The sequence below is a fragment of the Artibeus jamaicensis genome, unplaced genomic scaffold, assembly GCF_021234435.1.
Source record: "Artibeus jamaicensis isolate MK-2021 breed Jamaican fruit bat unplaced genomic scaffold, CSHL_Jam_final contig_432, whole genome shotgun sequence".
In the NCBI taxonomy this organism is placed as follows: Eukaryota; Metazoa; Chordata; class Mammalia; order Chiroptera; family Phyllostomidae; genus Artibeus; species Artibeus jamaicensis.
This window is the reverse complement of record NW_026521828.1, coordinates 12,234,252-12,259,453: the sequence shown is the minus strand read 5'-3', so window position 1 is coordinate 12,259,453 and position 25,202 is coordinate 12,234,252. Positions and strand designations below refer to the sequence as shown.

The 25,202-nt window shown below is 53.3% G+C and overlaps 1 protein-coding gene and 1 long non-coding RNA gene across 5 annotated transcripts in view; one reads left to right on the top strand and one right to left on the bottom strand.

Annotated features, from left to right (window-relative positions):
* Positions 1–17,454, bottom strand: part of ANXA6 (annexin A6) — a 47,401-nt gene extending 29,947 nt beyond the window's left edge. For 2 of the 3 annotated variants that reach the window (XM_053665876.1, XM_053665877.1), the window contains exons 1-5: positions 17,300–17,454; positions 6,255–6,298; positions 1,515–1,605; positions 779–873; positions 119–232 (exon numbers count right to left, since the gene is read on the bottom strand). In XM_053665876.1, the coding sequence (XP_053521851.1) occupies positions 119–232; positions 779–873; positions 1,515–1,605; positions 6,255–6,272 (318 nt within the window). In that variant the 5' untranslated portion in view covers positions 6,273–6,298; positions 17,300–17,454. Of the gene's footprint in view, positions 1–118; positions 233–778; positions 874–1,514; positions 1,606–6,254; positions 6,299–8,267; positions 8,461–17,299 lie in introns of those variants that run through there. The other variant, XM_037156901.2, reaches the window with a different exon arrangement.
* On the top strand, positions 15,334–20,016 carry LOC128627527 (uncharacterized). 2 transcript variants are annotated; one of them, XR_008391755.1, is made up of 3 exons: positions 15,337–16,115; positions 16,418–16,985; positions 17,246–20,016. It is a non-coding gene; the product is annotated as an uncharacterized LOC128627527 (long non-coding RNA). The 2 variants fall into 2 exon arrangements; XR_008391754.1 differs by having other exon boundaries at positions 15,334–16,985.
* Positions 20,017–25,202: the final 5,186 nt, after the last annotated feature.

Here is a 25,202-nt window from a genome sequence, read left to right as displayed (position 1 = left end):
CTGGAAGCCGGGCCCATCCACAAGTAGACGCAGGGCGCACTGCATATGTGCTGGAGAGGCCAGAACCTCCCCTTAACCACGCCCACACCCTCAGCACACACAGCCTCCTGCTTCTTACAGAGAGCGCGTCTTTAATTTCTTTGGCATCACTGTAGGCAAGCGGCCTCATCAGACCCACAATCAGCCGCTCAAACTTCCCGGTCAGCTCATACTTCAAGTCCGCAATGAGGTCCTGACGGGGCCGGGGGAGAAAAGAGAGGTTATGATAAGAATTACATTTAATGAGCACATACTCCGTACAGGCTCTGGGCTAAGTAATCTCACTGAATTGTCACTCTCGGAGGTGTGTGCCATCATCGACCCAAAGAGGAGGCAGGCTGAGAGATCGCTGGGAACCTGCCCGGAGTCACGGAGCTAGCAGGCGGCAGGGCAGAGTTCGAGCCCACAGCGCCCTGCCTCTTTCCTACTGTTGCTTCTTTACTTGTCTAGTGTGTCTCCCACTATGTGGACATCCAAGGGGCTGACACCTCCCTCCTCCCAGGTCTGGTTCACCCACGGAGCCCCAACACTCGGCACAGTGCCCGGCACACGGCAGGTGTTCTAGGCAGCTCATGGCTGAACAGTCCCTGACTGAAGAGAAGAGAGAGAGAGAGGCCAGAAGTGCCAACCCAGAGGCGGGCCCGGAGCAGAATACTCAGGAAAGACCCTGAAGGGACACACAGGTGAACGAACTCATTCCCCAGCTCCACACACCTGACCCCAGGGTTGCCATGGTTACCTTGCCATAGAGGGACTTGTAGCTCTGGGAGACCTCCTGCCTCTGCCTGTTGCTCCGGGACGTGATCAGCTCCAGTATGGCCTCCTTGTCACTGCCTGGAAGAGGAGAGGGCATCTGTCACCCTACCCCTACCTGCCTCTGGGAGCCCACCTGAGCGGCTCCCCGCCATCCTCAGCCTTAGCCTCTGCTCACGAGGCGGTGGCACTGCAGAGGAGGACCTGTGGGGACGGTCAAGCCCCCACTAAGAGGGATCATAACACACGCAGGATGTGAGCTCAGAGGCCCTGCCGTTCGGCTCCTCTCCACACAAGTAAGGAAACTGAGGCCCAGGCGGGGGTCAAGGACTCACCCAAGGTCTCACAAGGAGCCTGGGTTAGAAAAAATTCAGGTGCCCTAACACTCAGGACAGGGTTCCTTCAACAGAAAATAAAAGAGACTAGTGAGAACCAATTCCAGGCAGTGGTTACCCGAGGAGGGTTATCAATAGGAGGCCCTGCTGGGAGTTTCCAACTACATGAGGAAGCAAGTTAGCTGCAGGTCTGTGGGTGAGGCTTTTATTATTGGTCTGGAATATTTCATTATAAAATCCTGAGAAATTGAAAAGGGGAGACAAAAGACATGTGAGTGCATCTTACCATCTCACCCCCGCCCCTGCAAGGGCTTTGGGATGTGCCCACATGTGGGGATCCCCCGAACCCCCTTTCCTGTGACAACACTCCCAGTGTCTGGCACCCACCAAAGCCCTTCATGGCGGTGTACAGAGCCTCAGCGTCCTGGCTGGCGTCGAAGTCCGGGAAGTCATGAATGGAGCCACGGTACTTGGCACCCTGTGGGGGGAAAGCAGAAAGTGAGCTGCTGACCCTGGCCCTGACCCTGGCCCAGAATGGGGCTCCCTGCCCCAACCCAGGTCACACTCCCAATCCTGGCCCCAGGCAGTGTCCAAGCTGAGCCGCAATCCCCTAAAGTTGAGTGTTGACCACAGAAAGCCTGGCGAGGGAGGGGACGGGTCTGCAGGTACCTCCTGCCACAACCTGCCCCGAGGACACTGCCACTCCCCTACCCGAGGGCGGGGCTCGGCCAGGCCCATGGCCCTGCTCCACCTTCCTAGGACCCAGGAGAGAGAAAGAACCAGGCTGAGTACAGGGACTGGAAATGACCCCTACAAGAGTAACAAGAGCCCCTCATATTTTCATGGCACTTTTGATGTATTTTAGCAACTTGGAGAAGCACTTAAGACAATTTCCGTCACAGGACCACAGGGATGGAGCCCAGAGAAGGGATGCCAGGGTCACCGGACCCAGCTCTCTGGCTCCAGGAACCCTGCAGCTGCCAGCTTCTGGGGTAGGGGTCTCAGCCTGGGAAGCCCAGAGCCACCCTCAGTGACAATGCCAAGGAGAGGTGCTGCCCCCTGGGGACCAGTAAACTGAGCTGTGAATTGGCATCTGAGGACAAGCTGGCTGGGTGCTTGGGGTGGAGGGGCAGAGCCAGAGGATCTCAGACAGGGGAACTGAATGCACAATAGGCCGGTTCACAGGGAAGTCAGAGGTGGGTCAGCTACAGGGCCCAGGAGAGTGAATGCAGACCAGACAAAGGCTGGGACTCCAGGCAGTGAGCATGCACAGCTCGGGGGCAGGGCACTTGACCTGGGGGGGTGGGGGGGTGGGAGGGTGATATTGCAAACTACAGATTCAGGAAGAAGGAAGACCTAACCCTGTGTTTCAAGAGCTTCCGACCCAGTGGAGAAGAGAGACATTGTGCATACACATTAGCATAAAGCTTGTAGTAAATACCTAAGACAGAGGCAAAGTAATGAGGAAACAGCAGAGGTCAAGGCCAGCTGGGGGAGGGAACCCAGGAAGGCTTTGTGGAAGCAGAGGGGGTAGACCACAAAAACTGCCTTGTAGGAGGAAGAAGTGCACAGGCCGAAATGAGCCTCCAACCACCTCCCGAACTGCCCAGGGCTGGCATGTGGACAATGGTTTGTGTCTGATGGTTTGTGTCTGCCATCGCTGGCTACTCCGTGGTATGCATGTGTGGGTGCAGAGTTGCTATTTAAAGCTCCGACAGGCGGGTGACTAGAAAGGCACACGGTCCTCTTCCCGCCATCGGTGAATGCCTTGCAACCTGATCCAGCCCTGGGCAGAGAAGGAAAGGGAAACACACGGCAGGTTCTGGAACCAGGGAAGAGATCTTCCCTCTAGAACGCTCAACAAGCGTCTGTCCTGCTCACTGATGCATTCCTAGCCTAGCGCCCAGCATGGCGCCAGGCACAAGGGAGACACTCCCTGCACACTTGTTCCTAGATGGAGGGTGTGCGAATGGACGAGGACTGAGTGTGTTCTGAGCAGGTCGAAGACTTCCTGGAGCTGATGTCTAAGCCGTGTCCTAAAGGATGAGTAACAGCTGGCTCCAAGAGGGGTGTGGGGGTTGGGCTAGGGCTTCATACAGAGAAGACGGCATAGCAAAGGCCTGGAGGCAGGAGCAAGCAACAGTCAGGGAAGGGAGTCCAGACACTTCCGTGCTCAGTGCAGACACCCAGGAGCTAACAGAGATAGGAGAAGATAGTAGTGAGTCCCCAGCATGAATGAAGGCAGAGGTCTCGGCAGCAGCAGCAGCGAGCTGACCATCCTCTCCTGCTGCTACTCTCCCACCCCCTCCTTCGCCCCTGCCCCCCTCTGCCTTTGGTGGCTGAGGCAGAGTTTGGGGCGGGGGCTGCAGCTGAAAGATGAGGCAATGGCGTCCCGGGTGAAGGTGCACCTAACGACAGACACAAGGCGTCCTCTCAAAACGTCCTCTCAGAGAAAGGCTGGGCGGGCGGCAGGGCCAGTCTCCCCCATGGGTCTCTGCACAAGGACATTAAAATCTCTTGGGGATGGATGACCAGTCAGATCAGCCCTCCCAGGACCCCGAAGGACCACAGCGACCGGACAAGGGGGCGCAGGGAGCCTGAGCACTGGTCACATTGAGAGCCACAGACAGTCCTTCACATCGTCCAGGCCCAGGTGTGCCACCATCGGCCACTCGCACACCACGCTGGTGGATTTTGCATCTCCAAGTGCCACCTGTTTGCCATCCCCACTTCTCTGGCAGACGGGTTCCTGGCCTCAGGTGCCCATGGTCCAGGGGAGGGCAGGGCAGGGCAGAGGCAAAGGGACTTTCCACCTTAAAATATTCAGCAGGTCCAGATGCCAGCTGGTGAGCAGCCTGAACCCTGGGGCTCTGAGGTCTTGGGCTCCATCCAGGCTGCGGCTGGAGGAGGAGCCCCAAAGCCTCTAGGCAGCAGAAGTGACATCACCCAGAGAGAAGGCCACCAGCCAGGTCTCCCTCTGCCCAAGAGCTGCCTTGCTCAGACCTGACGCAGGCCCTGGTCTCCGCACCTCTTGGAATTCCAGGCACCAGCACTTGCCCCTCTTGCCCTGTCCTCAGAGTGTTCTTGTGCCCATCAGCACGTTCAAACCCAGGCATCTCTGTGCAAAGGAAGCCACAGAGCCATGCCTCCAGGACACCGCACTATTTCTTCACGTCTTTGGGCCTCAAGTTCCCCTCTTCTGAATGGAAAGAGAGGGAAGACAGCAATAGTACAATTATCACAGTAGAAGCCACTGGGGGTGACCTGGACCGGAGAAAAGAGGGAGTGGCTTGTTCTGTGCCTGTGACACATGTGTTGCAAGGGGCACAGCAGAGGCAGAACTAAGGTGCTAACGACTAGGAGTAGTAGACACACTGTATGCCTTCTCGGCCCTCTGGCTAAGATCAAGGGTGGAAGACCTCTGTCACTCCTCTGTCGTGTCTTCTGTAACCTCCTCCCCTCCCTCACCCTTTGTGCTCCAAGCCTGCCGAACTACCGCCACTGCCCCGAACACACTGTACTCTCTCCCTCTGGCCTTGTGCTCCAGTGACCCCTCTGCCTAGACATCTCAGCCCCTGGCTGTCTCCGAGTAGCTCCCCCATGTGGCTGCCCCCATTCCCTCCACCTGTGCGCCCCCACAGCTCCTTCACTGCCCCACCAGAGCACCAGCACCCTGCGTGGGGGGGCTCTAACTCACCCCATTGGACCTCTGAGGCTCTGCCACCTGAGGACTCTTGCTCGCAGGATGTCTACTGGCCCCTGACCCGTGGCAAGAAGAACCCCGGGTCCAGATCTCCCAGGGCCTAATCTGTCCACCTGGATCACCTAGAACCTTTCGACTCGAATGCCTCTCAGGAAGTACTCAGAGAAGGACTACACGTGGGCAATGGAGAACAGCAGAAGTTCTGCCTTGGACCTTTGCGCATAACCACTGACATTCTCTCCTCCTGGTGAAGAGGCCACCTGGGCGAGGTGCGCTCCTCGGACTCGGGCAGGGCGGCCACAGCGGGGCTCTTTACAGTGCGCTGGTCCTGTTTCACATGATACACTGTGCTCTTCAAACACTGTTTGTTGGGTGCCAGGCCACGAAGACAGGGACAGAGTTTAGTTTTAACTGAGCTCAACAACCTCACAATGGAGACTGAAGCCAAGAGAAGGCAAAGAACTCACCCAAGATCACACAGCTTCTGTGTTATGTCCATGGCCAGAAGCTCTGTGATTGAAGTGAGGAACAAAAGGGGCCGAGTCAGGTGTCCCTTAGTTGGGTTCTCCCTTTCCATCCCATTGTTGCAGTGACCACGTGGCTTTCTCTAAAGCCCGCAAACAGGGGTCTCTCTCAGGCAAATCCTGGCATGGGATGGCCCCTAGCTCTTACCCAGGGCACAACCCAATCCTGGCCACACACAGGAGCAAAAGCTCTGACACATCTCAAATTCTACAGCCCGGCAAAGTGGCATGGGGCATGAAAGACTGGGGTCTCCTAAGCTGGGGGAACTTAATTCCCAGTACAAGGGACAGGGCACACTTCCACCTCCGAAGCAGAGAGGACCCTCCAAGTGCTTCTGCCTATCCAGTACCCATTTTCCTTCCTGGGGAGCCATTCTTGGGCCACAAGTTCTGGTGCAGCTGACTCTACCGTCTGCACCCAAGTTAGCCAGGCCCGGCCAATGAGAACCAAGCCTCTGACTTTCCCTGGAATCATGGGGAATAAATTACATTGTTTTCTCCCAGCTGCCCAGGAAGCAGAATGAAAGCAGGGAGCTGCTGGTGACTGGTGTACCAAATCAGGGAGGGACTGGCCCAAGATTGAAGCCACCCAGAAGAATCCCAGCTCAGAGGAAGAATCCTGATACTACCATTTGGGGCCCTGGACCTAGCCAGACCTGAAGGCCTTGGCTTCTCAGTCATGTGCACCAATCGACATCCTTTCTGCTTAGGATGTTGTGTGTTCTCATGAGTCACTTGTCTGAAAGAGCTGTGACTGGTAACAGGAGCAATGAAGTCTGTGAACCTCTCCTGCTCCTTTCGAGCTGAAGGTACCAGGGATCCAAGCAGCAGGCCTGGTGACTCTGGGAGCCCAGGCCTGGGGAAGGCAGAGCACGGCCCTCGGGGGGAGGGCCTCCTTACCTGTGCTGGCTTGGCCATGGTCTTAGGTTCTGCAGCAGACAACACTGTGGAGAAGAAAGAGACCCTGTGAGACTCCCTTGCACTCTGCTCCCCTCCATTCTTCCCCCCAAACTAGCTCACCCTTCCTCCCCCCCAAAGGAGACCATGTTCCCCTGGCTCTTCCAGCTGCCTCCAGCCCTTCAGGTTACATGGCACCAAAAACCTGGCTCAGGGCCAGTTGAGTTCTTCAGAGGACAATGGCTAGACTAGCCAGTGTCCAGACAGTCACACCAGAATGGGAGAGGGACTTGGAACCCAGCAAGAGACAGGCCACTACTGTGTGGCTCCTGCAGGCCGGGCAAGGCACCTTCCCAGGTATGGTTTCCGCTTAACCCTCAGCAACCCTTCCCGACAGCAGACTCCCATTTCTTAAATGGAAGAAAACTTAGTGGGGAGACTACTGAGGGAGGTTAAATAATTTGCCCAAGGTCACAGAGCTTACAACCAAATTCAGCCAAGCCCAGATTCCAGAGCCCATGCCACCTGCACCGTGGCTGCTCTCTTTCCCAGTCACCAAGCACGGTTCCAGAACCCAGGGCTCAGAGGTTGCATGTGAGAAGCCCTGGGGCCTCCTGGTCACCTGCTGCAGTATCGGAAGGGCTACGATCCCTGTGCGAGTCGGTAAACGCTTCCTCAGCATCTGCTCTGGTAAGACACCGCACTAGGTGCTGAGGACACAGCAGCAAGCACAAGAGTTTCAAGCCCTGCTTTTCTGAAGCTTACACTGTGACGGGGCGGGCGATAGATGCACGTGATAAAAACTCAGGAGAAAAGATAAAAAGCCTGGTCAGGAGAGAGCGACGGTGGTCGGGGGTCTCAGGGACCATGTGGACACCCGGGTGCAGTGTGGCAAGGGTGGGGGGGATTGGGGTGATAGGAGGATGCGGGGTCAGGGGACCCAAGCCTGAGGCCACTGCAAAGACTTGGGAATTTTCTCAGATGCAACAGAGTCATGGAGCGGGGTGACTGAAAAACCAGGACACGTGACCTTCCAGAAGGAGACGTCAGGACACGGGCTCTGCACTGAAGGGGAAAGAAACTAAGATAAGAGCCAACAATATTCTATGACGTGCAGTGCTAGGTGGGTGCTTGAAATGCTGGGGGGGGCAACTTGGAAAATTTATGGCTGTCTAACCGCCATGCTGTACCCTGACACTAACACAAAATAATACTGAACGGCAACCGTAACTGAAAACGGACACTAAAAAAGAAACCAAGGCATCTCACCTAAAGAGAGGTGGGGGAGAGGGTGTGGCTGGTTTGCAAAGGAGAAGGAAGGGGAGGGGCCAGGCTAATGAGGTCTCCCAGCAGGAAGGCAAAGATGGAAGTGAAACGATCTCTTCAAAAAGAGAGCAAGGAAGACCAGCCAGCACTTTCCATTTTATGGAAATTAGGGTTTTTAAAAAAATCTTCACCCGAGGACATACTTACTGATTTTAGAGAGAGGGGATGAGAGGGAGAGAGATGGGGAGAGGAACATGGATGTGAGAGAAACATTGATCGGTTGCTTCCCATACAGGTCCCAATCAGGGATCAAACCTTGCCAACAACCGAGGTATATGCCCCAACTGGGGATCGAACCTGCAACGTTTTGGTGTTCAGGACAATGTTCCAACTGCCTGAGCCACCTGACCAGGACTGTATTGCTTTTTAAAAGTAAAAATAACAACTCTACCCGACATACTCAGTAAGGCCTGTGGGGAGCTGAGCTAGGAGAGAGGGCGGACACCAAGGAGACCTGTCAGCTCAGTGCTTTCCAGTTCCGCACATCCACCCACCGCACCTCAAAGACAAAACAAAACTCCCTTAGGGGAAACCAGGCCCTGGTCTCAGTCCATAACCCTGCTCTCTCTGTGGCGTCCCTGGTGACTGGGTGACACAAGGGGGACGCAGGTTTTACAGTCACACAGGCAAACCTGGATTCGAGTCCATTTTGTCACTTATTCGTTATGTGACCTTGGGCATATTACTCACGTCTGAGTCCCAGGTTATCTCAAGTGCAAACTCGGGCCAAGAAGATCTGTTCTCAGTAAATGGTGGCATTCACTGCACTAGCGGGAAGTCCTGAGGACGGGTTTGTCGTGTCTGCTCACAGTGAGTCCTCACAGCCTGTTCACGGGTCCCCCACACTGCAGCAGAGGGACTGGAGGTGGGGCTGGGAGTGAAGAGCAGAGACAGACATCTGCTTGCAAACACACTTCTGTTGCCCTGACAACCAGGGGCCCTTGGTGAAAATAAGCTGTTCTCCCCAGGAAATGGAAACTCCTCCCTCACCCCATGCAGGGGAGGGGGGCTCCCATCTACCCAGGGTCCGCTGCAGCTGAGTTTCCCCGGGGTCTGGGGAGTACGGATGAAGGAGCTTCACAGCCAGCAGAGAAATGGGGGCTGAGGAGGCCCAGAAGTCAGCAAGGCAGCGGGGGAGGGCTGAGGCCTGTCACCTGCAACTCCAGCCTCAAAGCAATTTTCTTTTGGCCTTGGTGACGGAAACTCCAGCTGCTGGCTGCAGCCCAGGCCCATCTGGACCAGAGCCCCTTTCCTAGGAGCCCCGGAGCAGAGGGGGGGGGCCTCCAAGTCTTTGGGAAAACACTCTCAGCTCTGTTTATGTGTGTTTTGTGAGCCCATGTCACGTGTGTCCGTGGAGAGCAAGCCTCTTCCAGAGCTAGATGTTCAGACTGCAGTTCGGGGGGGCCCATCTCCTGCAGCCCCTCCTCCGAGGGCTCAGGGACACTCTGGACCTACGCACGGGGGCGCCATCTGCCCTGGTCTACCCTGGCTTTACAAGGGGCTCTGATTCTTCCCAGAACAACCCAGACTGTACTTGTCAACTGGCTGAATAAATGTTTTATATCTAATGCTTTAGAAACCCAGAAAGTCCATAACGACCCACTACTCCGAGCCCCTCACTTCCTAGAGGGAGGGTGAGCGACTGGCCGAGACCCAGACAACATCCAACATCTCGGCCTCCCGGCCCTACGTCCCAACAAAGCATCCACATGGCCCTGAGCTCTGGCTTCGGTGAGACAGTAGGTTGAGACCACAAGGAGAGACCCCAGTTCTTGTTCCCAATCTATCTGTAACCTCAGACAAGCCAGGTTCTCTCTCTGGACCTCAGTTTCTTCATCTGTAAAATGGGGGTATTATCACTCCCTGTTTGGGAAAACCTAGGGATCTTCAAAGCAATGTATCGGAGTACCAGTCCTGCGAGGGTCCTCCCCCGGCCACGGCGTTCCTCTCTAGCACACCCCTGCCCCAGGATGCAGGTTTCATTACCTTCCTTGAAACAGTTTCTCAAAACTGGCAGGTGTGGCCCCTCTGGACCTTGGCCTCTCTCCTCCTAGGACCCTGAATCTCTCCAGACCTGGCTGTCTGAGCGAGCTCCTCCTGGCTGCTCATTCCGGAAACCCACTCAAGGGTAGGTAGACTGGCAGCTTGGGGCTGCTCTGGCCGCCACCTGCCTCAGTCATTGAGCCTGCAGGCAGTCATGTTTCCTCCCTTCCTCTTTGGGAGCTCAGGACTGAGTCTATGAAAAACGTTCTGGGGCAGAGAACCCACCAGAGCTGGCAGGGCCTGTGGCTCGCTGCTGCCCAACTGCGGGGCTGGGCAAACCAACAGCCATGTTCGAGTAGGCAGTCAGATGGACAGTGCAGAGCAAGGACGGTGGGCCAGGTACACAAGGTCACCGGGCCGGCCCCGGGTGCCCAGCAACAGGCATAGCCCTGAAAACAAGGGCCTTGCCCCCAGGGTGACCTGTCCTTCCTTCTCAGCACATATCACTGGCAGACCCTGGCTTTTCCTCCCCAAAGATAACATCTTGGCCTCAGTGCTGTTTCAGCTCCAGGCCTAGAAAAGCAGCAAAACCAGACAAGCGGTGTCACAGCTGCCTCAGAACCGGAGGCGATGACTAATGACCTCGTGCCGACCAATCAGTGGAGACCACGCCCTGAGAGGACACACCTGGAAAGCTGATGAATATTCTATTGAGACCCTCCCCTCCTACCTCCCTAAGGTTCTCACCCGCTAGACAGAAATAAAAACTCAGGACACAGGACCCAGCCTCCACCCTGCCCTCCAGCGCCACAGGCACCTCTCCTTCCCACACTTCCCTAAGGTTCCCCACAAGGTGGGAACTGCCACCAGGGGAGCAGCGGGGCAGCCCCTGAACGTCCCCCTGTCCTCTGACCTCCCAGTGAGCTAAGGCAGCCCAGCCCAGGCTCTGCCGTTGCTTCTATGCTAAGTCCTTCCTTGCGTCACTGTGCCCAGCTTTAATAGATGTCCCAGCTGAGTGTGCTTCGCTGTGGCCCAAACATTACTGCCTGCCGCATCACACTTCGTCTCTTAAATGAAATCTTTCCTTCAAGAAGACAAGAGCCGAGGTCTCGTGTTCTGGTTGGCAACAGGTAGACAGCGGAAGGCCATGTCCAAGTTGGATGGCCTACGCTTTGAGCTCGGACATGGCTGTGGGCCACAGCTCGCTCCCCCGACCAAACTGTGATTTCAGCAAGTTACCTAAACTGAATCTCCGTTTCCACATTTGCAAAATGCATTTAAATGGTATCTCCACATACCAAGAAATAAATGAACACCAAAGGAAAAGCTCTTACACAGTGCCGGGCACAGAGCAAAACAGAATCAGTGGTAGCGCAGCATCCTGAGGAAGAGTACGGCTTTCGCACCGACGACCTGAGTTCAAATCCTGACACTGCAAATTCTTACTTCACGACCTTCAGTGAGTTAGGTCCTTTCTCTGACTCAGCCTCCTCATCTCTGAAAACCACCTCATAAGGTTTTTGTAAAAATTCAAGGAAATAATGCCGGTAAAACACTGGGCCTGGGCAGATACGGATGAAATATGTAGTGAGTGGTGGCTTCTGTCACTGTGGCCATCATTATTGGAGTGGTGGTCCCCACTGTGGATGGCCCGCTTTGGGTGCTTGTTACATATTTATAAACATTAAAGACACACAGCAGGACTCCAGGCTGATGAAAGTTCACCGTCAAGAGTGTCGGCTCAATGTAATGAGGCAGGTGGAGGAAGAGAGAAAGGAGATGTTAGAACAGAAACGCCAGCACCAGAAAAGGCATTTCTGTCCTTAACAGGTGGCTGTGGGCTTTGGGGGCACAGAGTGCACTTTTGGGGAGGGAGGACATGTTGGGTCTAAGGGGTGAAACCAGGTGTGTGGGGAGGGTAATGGGAGAAAAATCAAGAAATAACCTAGAAGATCCTGCAAAAAGTATCACCCAACCCCTGTGCCCCGGGAGTGCCCAAGGGACTCCAGCTTGAGCTGCCTTCACTGTAGGCCGCCCTATAGCTCCACGTTCAAGGCCCCTGGCACTCCCCCTGATTATTCTGCCACCAGGAATCTCCCGCCAGCGTTTCCCACCAGGCCTCCCAGCATTAGCACCGGTGCCTTTCATTCTGACATCACGGATAACCGCTGGGGGGGTTTTCACACTATCCGATGTGTGCAAGAGGTCAACCCCCGAGATTCTGAGTCAGCAGCTCCACACTTCGGTCACTTTTACCCACTCTCCTAAATGGTTCTGCCAACTCCTCCAGAAACCCAGGAGGGATTTCTCTAGCTGCCGAAGCCCCACTGCGTTCCAAGATCACCTGTACTTGGCCAGCCTGGGTCGCCCCTGCGGCCTTGGCCTTGCCCCTGCTCCAGTGGGTGGAGGCTGCGTGCCTCCCCGGTGCTGTGGCAGGCACTAGTGCTTCAGCTTCTCGGGTTGTCTGACTTCAGTCTCTGTTTTTGAGCTATTTTGAGCTCAGTAATAATGTTTGCATACCTAATGGTCATATAAAATAGTTCTCGGAGCCACACTCCCCTGGTCCTATCTGGGAGAGTGCAGTCGGTTTTGCTCCCCCTCTGATGGAAAACCCAGTTTGCCTCCATTTGTACATCCCTTTCAATATAAAGAATGTGTCTACTGATTCTCTTTGGAGCTGGATATAACATTTGCCTGGTCCAGTCATCAGTTAATGCACAAAGTAAAATCTTTAGCACATGGTCATTTTTACGTCTGTGTGAGTCATGATTCTTCTCCTTGCAAAGTACCGTACAGGCGTCTTTGCTGCCCCCACACCGTAGCCTGTGGCTCATCACGATTGTTGGATGAAATGCACTGAGTAGCTTTAATGCTGCCTTTAGTGCCCCCCTTGAAAAATCACGGTGTAAGGAAGGAATAATAATTCTCCTTTCACTAGACCTTCTAAATTCTCCAGCTGGTTTAATAAAAACATGAGACAGCTTAACAAGAGAATAACCAGCTTACCACGTATATGTACATATGAGGGTTCCATAAGAATATGGGACTCGATGACAAATCTCTAGTTGACGCTTATAAACCATCTTGGGTGAAGGAGAAACGGGAGAGTGGCTTGGACTTCAATGAGGAGGCAGGCAAGGTACAGGCAGACGAGGAGGAGAGAACACCTGGGCCGCCTGGGCAACAAGGGGACCCTGGGGGCGGGGGGAGGCATCCGACTGGCCTCCGATTCTCTGTCTGGCTCACTGGGCTCATGTTATGCTCGGGTGGATTTGTCAAGTGAATATGCAAAGATAATCCCCCTTCCTGGGCCAGGCTGTTCCTATTTGAATTATTTTAGACAAGGATGAAGTAGGTAAAAGGCTCTCCCTGAGTCCTTTGTTTCTAAAACACAACCAGCTTAAAATAATCAATACCCCTCCCCCCAAAAAGGGCATAATTGGGGGTGGCAAACTCTGCTCCCCCTCAGGAGAATAAAATAAACCAACCAGCCTGGTGGATTCATTCCTCGTTATAGAGCCAAGAGAGGAAATAACCCAAAGGATTAAGTAACTTGCCCAACTCATAGAGAAAATGAGCCCTGGCCGGTGTAGCTCAGTGGATTGAACACGGGCCTGTGAAGCAAAGGGTCGCTGGTTCGGTTCCCAGTCAGGGCACATGCCTGGGTTGCAGGCCAGGTCCCCGGTAGGGGACACATGAGAGACAACCACACATTGATGTTTCTCTTCCATTCTTTCTCCTTCCCTGCCCCTCTCTTTAAAAGATAAATAAAATATAAAAAATGGGACGGAGGAGACTGCCATGAAGCTGGCGGTGCGGTGCAGTGAGGTGTGGGTTTGGACCCTACACACCACCAGGAAGAAAGGAAAATAACTGCGCATTCATCATGATAAAAATATACTTTTTAAGCATGAGATGAAAAGCACATATAATAAGTCTGAAAGATTTCCTGTACCTTTCTGACTGAAGAAAGTCACCTCTAGTGTGTGGATGGACGGGGGCCACACACAGAACCCAACGACCTCAGGGGAAGCCTGTGTGGTGAGACTTACAAACCCCAGACCAAAAATAACCCCCCTGAAGTGAAGACTTTCTAACTAAAAGCCAGGCAGAGCGGGCAGTCTAGTCCGAACTAGAATCTTCCCCAGCAAAGGTCAGTCTTAACCTTGACTGATCCTGTCTGGTGTCTTTCTGCATCTGAGATAGCAGACCTTCGGAATGTCAAGGTCTTTTTTCCGGACCTTCTCTGGGATGGCCACCACACCGGGGCGTGACCACAAGTCCTCTCGTTGTTATTGTTGATAATTGACTATGAACTATCCCAAATCCACAAATGGAGAAGAAGTTGCGTCTATTCCTTTTACTTCTCTAACCCCAGAGAGTTCGCCTCTTGGCCTTCTCCTGCCTCCCTAACCTGTCACCAGTGCATTTCACGTGCCACCTCCCACCTTCCCAGGACTCCGGTCTGTAAACCAAGTGCTGAAACTGCCCTTCTCGGGGCATTTTCTAAATCCATTTAAGATTCTGCTTCCTGGCAATTGTCGTCAGTTTGGCTCAAATAAACTCACACAAATTCTTACAGGTTTGGCCGTTTCTTACGGTTGACAGGTGCCTCCAGGGGTATGTACACCCCACGTCGGAGGCCTAAAACCTCTAGGTCCTCCCCCTTCCTCTTTCCTGTTGGCTCCTCCCCAGCCCAACAGGAGAGGACACCCAGGACCAGCCCCTGGCCGTCCAGGGGCCTCCTGGGTAAGGCATTCCGGGCCCTGTGCGTGGGCACGCCCAGCTCGTGCACTCAGGTTTCTTAGAGAGCAGTATCTTTCCCTCTCCTGACCCAGAAGCATTGATCCTAGGGCTGGACGAGGCCCCAGCTCACTGGTTGGAACTGGACAGCCCCTGGTTAGAATCCCAGCTCAAGTCACTTTCCTGAGATACAGCAAAGTGTAGTTGTCCCATAGCACCGAGGCTGCAGCCGCAAGGCCTTGGGACTGAGGCTTGACCTGTTATGCAGACGCCTTGGGCAAGTATTTAGCATCACAGGTAAGAAGGGAGATAAAAATGCTGTGGTGAGAACGAAAAGAATTAAGACATGCTTAATGCCTGGGAGAGGCCCTGGCACTCCGGCCACATTCAGTGACTGTATCATTTCTTCCCTAAGCTCTCCAAGGCTGAGTTTCCACAGCTACAAACTGGACACGGTGACAGCATCTCATGTATCACGGGCTCGGCCAGGGCCTGCCAAGACGGAAGGGCTGATAAATAATAGAAGTTACTATTTTATTGTTATTTAAGGAGCACCAGGACACCGTTTCACAGACGAGGAACCGGAGGTCATGGGCCTTCTACAGCGCCGCACTCCTCTGGGATTGTACTGGCAGCACTTGCTTCTCCGTGCCCTGCACTCTGCAGTTTACCAGGCACTTGCACACCTGCCACTCCAAAATCTCATGAGGGTGGACATCAGACTCAACTTCCCTTTGCAGGTGGGGGATCTGAGGCTTCAAGAACCCAAGGGACAGTCACTCCTCCTTAGCCAGTCTCTGTGGGGGGCCTCTCGACCTCGGGAAGAAAGGCAATGGAATGCGGCTGATTGCAAGCCAAGACCTTTATAAGCATAACGGCACCCCTGCCACACAGGCAGACTTCCTCTCCTCCGTGGGGGTGGGGGTGGGGGGACGGAGGACATGCACACTCAGAAATCAGGGTAAAGACCACATCCTGTGCTTTGTCCCCACCCAGGAAGTATCTTGGAGAGGCTGGGTGGGGCGAGGCAGGTGACACTACTGGGCCTCCCCAGAAAATCCTAGAACGATACAACGAGAAGAGCCACCCAGCCCCGACCCGTCCTTCCAGCTAGGTGCCCCGGACACATCTCTCATCCCCCTAGAGAAAAAGGAACTGAGGCCCAGGGGGCAGGTGGGCCCAGGGCACCCCGCTGGTTGGCGGTTGGGGCTGCTGGCCCAGGGCCCCTCCGGATGCCGCAGTGCAGCGCTTCCAGACCCTGGCGGCCACCCATCTCCGCAGAGCTCCCCCACCCCACCCCAGAAATCGGCCCCAAGAGGTCAGACCTCCGCCTTCCCAGGGGCAGCCCCCTCCTCTGCACACCCGCCACATGTTCTGCCCCAGCAACAGCTGCGGCCCTCGCCCAGCAACTGCAACTGTGTTCTGTATCCTAGCAGCCCGTCTTGGGAACAGGGGTGGAAGGCAAAGGAAGAACGGTGAGTGACCGGCACAGCTGCCTCTGCCGCCCCTGCCACCCAGCCCCACCCAACTCCCAGAATTCTAAATCTTACAACAGTTGAATCCTAGAATACCAGCGCTGGAAGTGGTGGCCAACTCAAGCAGACTCTGCTACAGATGGGTAGTAACTAAGGCCCAGAGAGCACAGGGGCTCGTTCAGGGACCGCCAGCACCTGGAACTATATAACCCAGCTTTCCACTGACCCCCCCAGGCCAGTACCCTCTGCATGGGGCAGGCCCTGAGGGCCAGAAGGGCAGAGTCCGTGGGAGCTGAAGCCGGGCAGGTCATTCACCCAGAAGAGGAAAGACCAAGAGGTCAGGATATCCCATCTGGGTCAATGGGGCCCATGATGTAAGGTGTGCTTTGGGCAGAGGAGGGGGAAGGGAGGGAAAGGGAGGACTTGGGGAAACCAAAGTCCTTTCACAAACCCGGGAGCCAAATGTCCAAATTTGGAATAGTCCTGGAAGACCCACCAGTCTTTAGAGACCAGGAGGAGGCGGGAGGAGGCAAAGGCTGCCTTCATCCTCCCAGTGGACCCCCCGCCCCTCCCCCAGTCAGGGCCTATACAAGTCTGTGATCAAGACTTCCTAAACCTGTAATCAATTATGCCTTGCAGCTGACAAGTAAATCAATGTTCACAGCCACTGTTTCCTCGGAGAGGGGCTGGGTCTATCAACTCAGGACTTGGAGATGGAAACTGAGGCTGCTAAGGAAAGATAGGGTTCAAGGTCACACTGCAAGTTGTTGCTGGAGCTGGGATTCTGTTCAAGGAACTTCACCACGGTCCTAGTGTTCTAGGGGTTATCTGAAGCCCCCAGGCTTTGGGAAGGCCTAAACTGGGCTTGGGGAGGGCAGGACGAAGGGTGGGGCCCTGCCTCCATTTCGGAGACCAGCTGGGGGCCTCCTTTAGAGGCAGGCAGGGTCCATGGGACCTTGAGGCGTGGGCAGCGGGTCCTCCCCGCAACGACATACTCAAGCCACTTCGTCTGACTCTTCACATCCCCGGTCTTTGAGCTCAGCCACACCCTTCCTACCAGTCTGATCCTTGGATACCCATCCAGCTGCCCCCAGCCCCGGGCCTTCAAAGTCTCTCCAGCGCCCTCCACCCACAAAGCAGGGCCTGCAGTTGTCGCTGCCTTAGCCCGGGAGCCCTCGGCCTCTGGACCACACCCTCCGCACAGTCCGTAGGTCTCTTCCCTTCTATCCCCTCCCCTCCCCCAGACAGGGCGCCATCCGCCTCCGATTCTTCGCCTGCAGCCCTTTAATTGCTGCACTGCACTCCCCCAGGCACACCCAGCCTGGACCCTCTCGGGTTACCGCGCCCTTGGGTTCCAGTTCCCTGCGCCCCACCGACCCGCTCCCGGGCGCCCCCTCCCCGTGTCCCGGCGGGAGGCAAGGGTCTGGGATGACTGGGCGTTTACTGATCTGCCCCGCGTCCTCGCAGCCCCGGCCCGGAGGTTCCCTAGAGCGATCCCCTCTTCGGCCTCAACCCACTCACCACGCAGCGAAGGCTTCCTGTCGCGGAGCGGCGGACGAACAGAAGGACGCGCAGACGGACGCGCGGACACGGAGCTCCTGGGTGGAAGCCCGTTAGCGGAGCAGCAGCGGCAACCGCGGCGTAGGGCGGGTCGTGAGCCCAGCCGTCGGCTCCCGGGATGGACACGTGGCGCGCGGGGGCCAATCGGGTCCGCCCCACCTCCCCTCCTCCAACTCCTCCCGACTCACTTTCCTTTGCTCCGGGAATCTTAGAATGTCACCAGCGCGGGTCCCCTCCTTGAGACCCTGCTGAGCTCAGACCTGGGACTTCAGACCTAGAGAGGGGGGTAGGATTTGTCCGAGATTACGTGGCCATTCAGGGATAGAAGTCAGGGCTCCCGACTTCTAGTTCTGGACACTTTCCCCCAAATTCCTGCTACTTGCCAAAGCTTTGTTGAGAAACAGAACATGGAGGCTTGACAAAAATGAGGCCGATTCGCTTGGTCGGATTCCACTCCGCCCTAGCGCATCAGATCTGCGGCGTTACTTATCCACTTCCCAGGAGAAAAGAGCCCAGAGAAGGCCTGTTCTTTGGCCCTTGTCACATAGCTAGTGAGGCTTGGAGTCGGGACTGGAAACTGAGCAAGGTGACTCCAGAGAGGTGCTTGTTCGTGCCGGCTCTGGATAGTGCATGGTCCCGAGGAAAGGGAGACAAAGAGACCCCCCCCCCCCCCACTGCAGAGCAATTCCCCCAGGGCTGTGGGGAAAACAATAGATTTTTTTTTTGAAACAATAAACTCTTTGAGAGTCTGGAGGAAACTGAGACTAATTATCCCCAGGGGATTTGTGAAGACTTCCTGGAGTTGGGTGACATTGCAGTGGAAGGTCAGTAGTACCTTTCATCCTTTGCCCCCTTAGAAATTCTGCTTCAGTGAAAAGACAGAAAGGTGGCAATTGTGGGCTGTCACCCAGCTGCAGAGTCCCCCTGGGCAAGACATTTAACTGCTCTGATTATCAAGTTCCTCATCTGAAACAGAAAGAAAACCAAAGGTTTTGCAGGGATTGCTCTCCATCTGCCACTATTTCACAGACCTCTCAGCCTCCCACAAGGAGACCTGGTTGCAAAGTCCCTTCATCTCTTCGTTTCCCAGCAAACACGGAGCACCTGTCGCATGCCGGACGGACGGACGCTGAGTTGGGAGACAGTAAGCAAATGGGAAGTGGGCCCCTGCCCTGCCCTCATGGAGCTTCCACGCTCACGGCAGACAGAAGGTTAGGGCATCGTCACGATGCATTTCGGCCTGTTGTAATCTGGAAATGACACAGTGAGGCGCTGGCACACAGCAGGTGGCCCAGTCTCACCTGCTCGCGAATGAGAGTGATGCTACATTGTCACCACAAAGATCAGTGGAATCTACTACGAAACTAAGAAGAAATTAAAATAATCACCTGAGGCCCTGGCCAGTGTGGCTCAGTTGGGCACCGCAGTTCCTGTGAAGTGGAAAGGTTGCCTGTTTGATCGCCAGTCAGGGTACATGCCTGGGTTGTGGTTCGGTCCCTGGTCAGAGCATGTATTGATGTTCCTTTTTCACTGATGTTTCCCTCTCTTCCCCTCTCTCTAAAAATAATAAATACAATCTTTAAGAAGTATAATCACTTTAAGATTAGGAGGGACCAGTTGCTGGGATGAGGGTGGGGATTTGTGGCTCTTGTGAGACTGTAACAGGGTGCAGCTAAGAGGGGGTCCCAAATAGGGATTTGGAATGGGGTCCAGAACTCAGGGTGTCCAGGAAATACTAGAAAGACATATAAGATGTCCTCACCCCTTCCCCCCCTCAGGTGTGAGTTGGGGGAAGGGGCAAATGGAGCAGGGCCATTGAGAGCTGTTTTGTACAGCAGTGGCTTTGCAGCTAACCTCTGGCACAGTCATTTAACATATCTATAACCTTTATCTGGTTTCATAGGTATGCTAAATAGCCTTGGCCATGCTTTGAGCCAGGGGGATGGAAGTGACTTCCACCAAAGATGTAACTGGAGGTCCCCCCGAGTTACAGTGCCTGAGTGAGAACTTGGAGAAGATTGGCTCCATGACATGGGGCCACACCTGCCCAGACTCACTATGGCAGCCCAGTAAAGCTGGAAGGATACGGGAGTGCTGGCAAGTGTAGCCAATTGTGGGAGGAGTCGGAAATGGGGCTGCAGAGGAGGATTGGCTCAGGGATTTAAACCCAGACGTGGCAGCCATTGAAGAGAGAGCCACGTGCAGCTTGGGTGGAGAGAACCACCACTCGGCTTTGGCAGAGTGATGACCCCCCTTCCTGCAGCTTTGCTGAGAAGAACCATGTGGTTTTGGCCAGAGTAGGGACCCCTGAAGCTTTGGTAGAAGAGAAACATGCAACTTTGGGGGGCTCCCTTTGGCTGTGTGGCCTGGGAAGCAGGAGAGACTTTGCCTGGAAGAAGGGTGAAAGAACTCCTGCCAGTGGGCCATGAGAAGGTGCCACATGGCTTTGGATTAATTAGAGATCCTGCCTGGATGCGACACAGATGATGGTGCCAGCGGCCTGAAACACGGACGTTTGCTTCTTTTCTGGAGTTACGGTACCCTGAATTAGGGCAGGGGGAGAAGGAAGCACTGTGGTCATCTGTGGGTATCCAAAAAGGACTTTGATATTTTAATGAAGATGTTAGGTCACTACTTTAAGTCTGTATAGCTTTAAATAAACCTTTCCTTTTCACAAATCTCTGGCATTGAGAGATGTCTTTCCTATCTGGCGGCAGACAATCGAGCCCAGTAGGGGGTCCTTTCGGTAATAGTATATTGTGACCCCCTTTGGCCCTGTATATGTATGTGTGGTTTCGGTAACAGTTTTTTGCATCCCTGGGTGTGCCAAGTATTGCCCCCTCCCCCGACCTGTGTTCTGTAACAAGACTTTTACTCTGAGACGTATGGGGAGCTGTTAGAGTGCTGAGCAGAGGAGGGACGTGACTTTTTTGTCTCTCTTTTTTTAAACCACATGACCTAAATGAAGCATTTTACAGTGACCATTTTGGTGGCATTTGGCACATTCCTATTGTTGTGCAGCCACCACCTCTATATGGTTCCACAATGTTGCCATCGCCTGAAAAGAAACCCCTTTAGGCAGCCGCTCCCCATCCCCCCTCCCCTCAGGCCCTGACAACCACCAGGCTGCCTCCCGCCTCTGGACTTACCTGTTCTGAGTGCATCGCGTACATGGAATCCAAGTATATGTGGCCCTTCGTGTCTGGCTTCTTTCACTTGGCAAAACCGTACTCGAGTTCTCCAGAGAAGCAGAACCAAGAGGGGGTTATAGAAATAGATACGAGAGGAGATTTATTATAGGAACTGGCCGAGAAGTCCCACAATCTGCCGTCTGCCTGCTGGAGAACCGGGAGAGCCACTGGTCTAATTAGGTCAGGATCTGAAGGCCTAGAACCTGGAGCTCCGAGGTCTAAGGGCAGGAAAACAAGGTCATCTCAGCTCAGTGAGCGAGAGAGAATGAGTGGTCCTTACTCTGTCTTTTGCCTCGTTCAGACCTTCAGTGGATTGGGTGAGAAGGGCGGCCGCCTTCGCCTAGTCTACTGAATCGAATGCTAACCTCTTAACCAAGCACGTGCTGAGCCTCGCAGACACACCCAGGAGTACTGTTTTTCTAGCGCTCTGAACATTCCTTAGCCCAGTCAAGTTGACAGGTAAAATCAACCATCACGATCATGTTTGAAGTTCATCGCCGTTGTAGCATTGGCCATTACTCTATTCTCTTTACAGCCGAATGGCGTTCCTCGGTGTGGATGGGCCGCGCGTTGCCTGTCCGCTCAGCAGCGGATGGGCCATTGTGGACAGTGCTGCTAGAAGTGTCTGTGTACAAATACTTGTTTGCGTACATGTTTTCAGCTCTTTTGTGTGCTTACTGAAGAGTGGAATTGCTAGTTCATATAGCGATTCTATAAGTTAACGTTTTGAGGAGTTGTTGAACTGTTTTCCAACACAGCTGCACCATTTTTATTTTTTTAAAAAGATTTTATTTCTTTATTTTTAGAGAGAGGGGAAGGGAGGAAGAGAGGGAGAGAAACATCAATGTGTGGTTGCCTCTCTTGCGCCCCATACTGGGGGCCTGGCCAGCAACCTAGGTATGTGCCCTGACTGGGAATGAAACCAGCAACACTTTGGTTCACAGGCCAACGGTCAATCCACTGAGCCACACCAGTCAGGGCATTGATTGATTGATTGATTGATTGTGGTTCCCCCAGTCCTGGAGCAGCCCCTCAGCGTCTGAAGAGCTCTCATGCTTCCCCAACCCCCTCTGTGCAGTCTCCATCTCTCTTTTGCGTGTTGTGAGGAAGCTGTCCAGCTGGCCCTCTGCTGTCTCCCAGGAAGAATGGCTCTGAACATAGGTGTGCAGGGCACGTGTTCTAGGGGAGGGGCGAGCTCAGCCTCCACCTGCGTGGCCATCGGGACCCAACACCAGCTGCACCCGTATTCCCACCAGCAACGTACAAGGCTTCTCTGTATCCTTTCCAACACTTGATATTTTTTTAGTTTTTAATGTTCTAATTGGTGGGAAAATGGTATTGCATTGTGTGTGTTTTTTTAAAAATGTTTTAAAATATTTTATTTACTTATTTTTAGATGGGGGGAAGGGACGAAGAAAGAGAGAAACATCAGTGTTGCCTCTCGTGTGCCCCCTGCCGGGGACCTGGCCCACAACCCGGGCATGTGCCCTGACTGGGAAGTGAACTGGCATTTTTGGCTTGCCTTACTCCAGTGACTAATGATGTTGAACATCTCTTCAACTCCTTGTGGGCCATTTGTATATCTTTGATGAAATGTCTACTCAAATCTTTGCCCATTTTTCAATTGCGTTGTCTTTTTGTTGTTGAGATGTAGGAGCTCTCTGTATACTCTGGAGATGACGCATGTGTTAAAGAGTCACTCAGACCCCTGTGCTAAGAATTCTGAATCACCACTGGGGGGCAAGAGTGGAAGCAGATCCGTTAGGCAGCTTTTGCGGCAACCTGGGCAACAGGTGCTGGCAGCCAGGCCAGAGTGGAATAAATATTGGAGGTGGTGAGAAATGCTCAGAGACCGGGTGTATTTGGAGGTGGAGTTACTGTGATTTCCTGAAGGACTGGCAATGAGGTGAGAAAGAAAGAGGAGTCCAGAATGACTTCAGGGATCTTGGCCTGAGCCACTGAAATGATGGGGTTACCGTGACCTGAGATGAGCAGAATTTCAGGAAGAGCCCTTTTGGGGGGGAATGGGGAAAAGGTCAGGAGGGCAGCTCTGGACAGTTCGTTATGATTCCTATCACACGTCCAGCAGGAGACGTCGCAGAGGCGGTTGACAGACAAATCTGGAGTTTGGAAAAGAGGCCAGTGCTGGAGACAGGGCTCTGGAAGTCCTAGGCATACAAGTGCTGCTCAAGGCCCGAGAAGGAGACGAGGTCATCCAAGGAGAAGAGAACCAAGAGACAGGCCACCCTGAGTCAGGGAGAAGAAAAGGATCCCACGAGGGTGGCTGGAGCAGCCGGCTGTGATGTGGAAGGAAACCCAGGGGCGGTGTCCGAATGCTTAATTTACAGTGCAGTTAACTGAAGTTCAGAGAGGTCCTGGCCTTTGCCCAAAGGCACTCCCGTGGGCGAGGCAGGACGGAGAGCCGGGTCCCCTTGATGGCGGGGCCCGGAGCCTTGTTCCTGAGCAGCAGAAAAAGGCTCACGTGCTGCTCATTCTCTCTGAGTCGGTCATCTCACTTCTGGGAACCAGTCCTAAGAAAATAATCTGAAATGCAGAGAAAGATTTGAGGCCCAACAATGTGTTTTTAACCACACACACACACAAAAAGAAACTGTCTAAACATCCAGGGGGTCGTAAAAATAGTAAGTAAGCCTATGTTATGTGGACACGCTAGCCCTTAGAAGCAGGCAAGCACGGGATAGAAGAAACACACTAAGCTGACTTCATCTTTCCGGCCCTGTCCCAAACCCCTTCCTCTGTAGCATGACTCTTCCAAAACTGTCTGTGAGGGAGGCAGTCTGATGTGGGCCAGAACAGTGGACTGTGATTCTGGACTTTCTCATCGAACCCGCTCTGGGCTTCACTTTCTGATTTAAGGGAGAAGTCACATCCCCTGGCTGCCCTCTGGGGAAGATGGAATAGTCAGATACTACCACCTGCTGGCAGGTTTCAGTTCTGCCAGCCTCTACCCCAGAGGGTGCTCACTGCTGGGCATTCCAGAAATGGATCTCGCTTTGGTAAGTTCTCTAGAGGAAGGGGCCTCAGGAACCACTGTTTTCGTGACCACCAGGAAGCCCCCTTCCTCCAAAAGCCCCCTTAAGGCCTGTCTTAGTGTCTGGCATTCCTCTGTAAGAGCTGAGGATTTCTCTTCTCTATGGGAGTGAACATCGGAGTCTAACCACTTGGTGTGATTATTTTCCGCTATGGGGTCTCAGCAACATGCGGACACTTGGTTTGGGGCAGGCAGGTCCCCAAGAGGGTGGAGACAAGGGGAAGCAGTGTACACATAAAAGGCTGAAAAACCACAGAACCACTTTTCTCATGGCTTTTATTGTTTGTTTTATTATTGTAAAAATAATTAGTAGCCATTATAGATAATTGTAAGGTCAAAAAATTTAAAGTCATCACCCTACAATCCAGAGATAGCCTACATTAACACATCATTCTGTTATTACATAACATTAGCAATAATATACCGACATTTATGGAATATTACATGCCATACACTTATACTTTTCTTTGCAGAACATTGAAACATTACAAACATTAATTTATCTTTTATAAACCTTAATTTATTGTGAACATCTTTTTATATGATTAAATGTTCTTAAATTTTTTAAAATAACTATTAAATTCCATTGTATGATTAGTAGCATAATTTGTCTAATTGCCTATTATTAAACATTCAAGTTGACTCTGATGTTTTCCAACATGGCTTTGAGATTGTTTTCTAAAGCTTGAAGGAGTCACAAATATTTTTGAGGCTAGTGATAAAAAATTGCTCAATCGCTCTCCATTGAGGGGGAACTCTTCCTCACAAGGTAGAAGAGACACCGTTGCACCTTTAGGATCATTCCGTATATTTCGTAAGTCACAGAACACATTTGCATCCATTATTCCTTCACAGTGGAGGCAGGCAGAGCAGACACTGTAGTCCCGTCTACAACATGTGGCCTCACTGGCTGGTGGGAACCCACTGGGATCCGGGGAGGCCTTGGACGTAGTCTGCGTCCTGGACGTAGCCTGATTAACAGCCGTTTGGTGCCTGGACTCAGACTGGACCTCAGGGTTCCTGACTCCATGCTGTCTTTGGATCCCAAAGGCAAATACTTCTTTTAGGTTTGACAGCACTTCTGGGTCTCAAGAAGTGTCACTTCTGGGTGTCACTTCTTGGACATGAGAGCATAGGGTGGACCTTCCAGGCAGCTCATCACCCCACAACAAAGTCAAGCCAAGTCAAGCCAAAGTCAAGCCAAAGGGTCAAGCCTTGACCCCTACAGGGTAAGTCGTAGAAAGGCTGGGGTCACTGTGAAAAGGGCAGGCCTGTGAGTCGCTGCAATTAGGAAACCAGCTGCTCAGTACAGAGCTTTATAGCACGGTCTTTAAATTAGAAAGCAAATGAGCAGAGAAAGTCCTGGGGTCTGCTTCCACCACATTCTAGCTGAGTAAGCCTTGCTCTGTTTTCCCCCAGAGATTGTTTTCTTAGTCACAATACCTGGTTAGTATAGAAGCATCTACCTCAGAAGTTTGTGGTTGGAATTCACTGATATGATGATATAAACCACTTAGCTGTGGTGAGCACAGAGTAATGAGACAATAAATATAAACATTGCTACTATTATTCAGTAAGTGGATAGAGTCCTGATCTGTTAATGATAAGAGGCGAGAGTTAG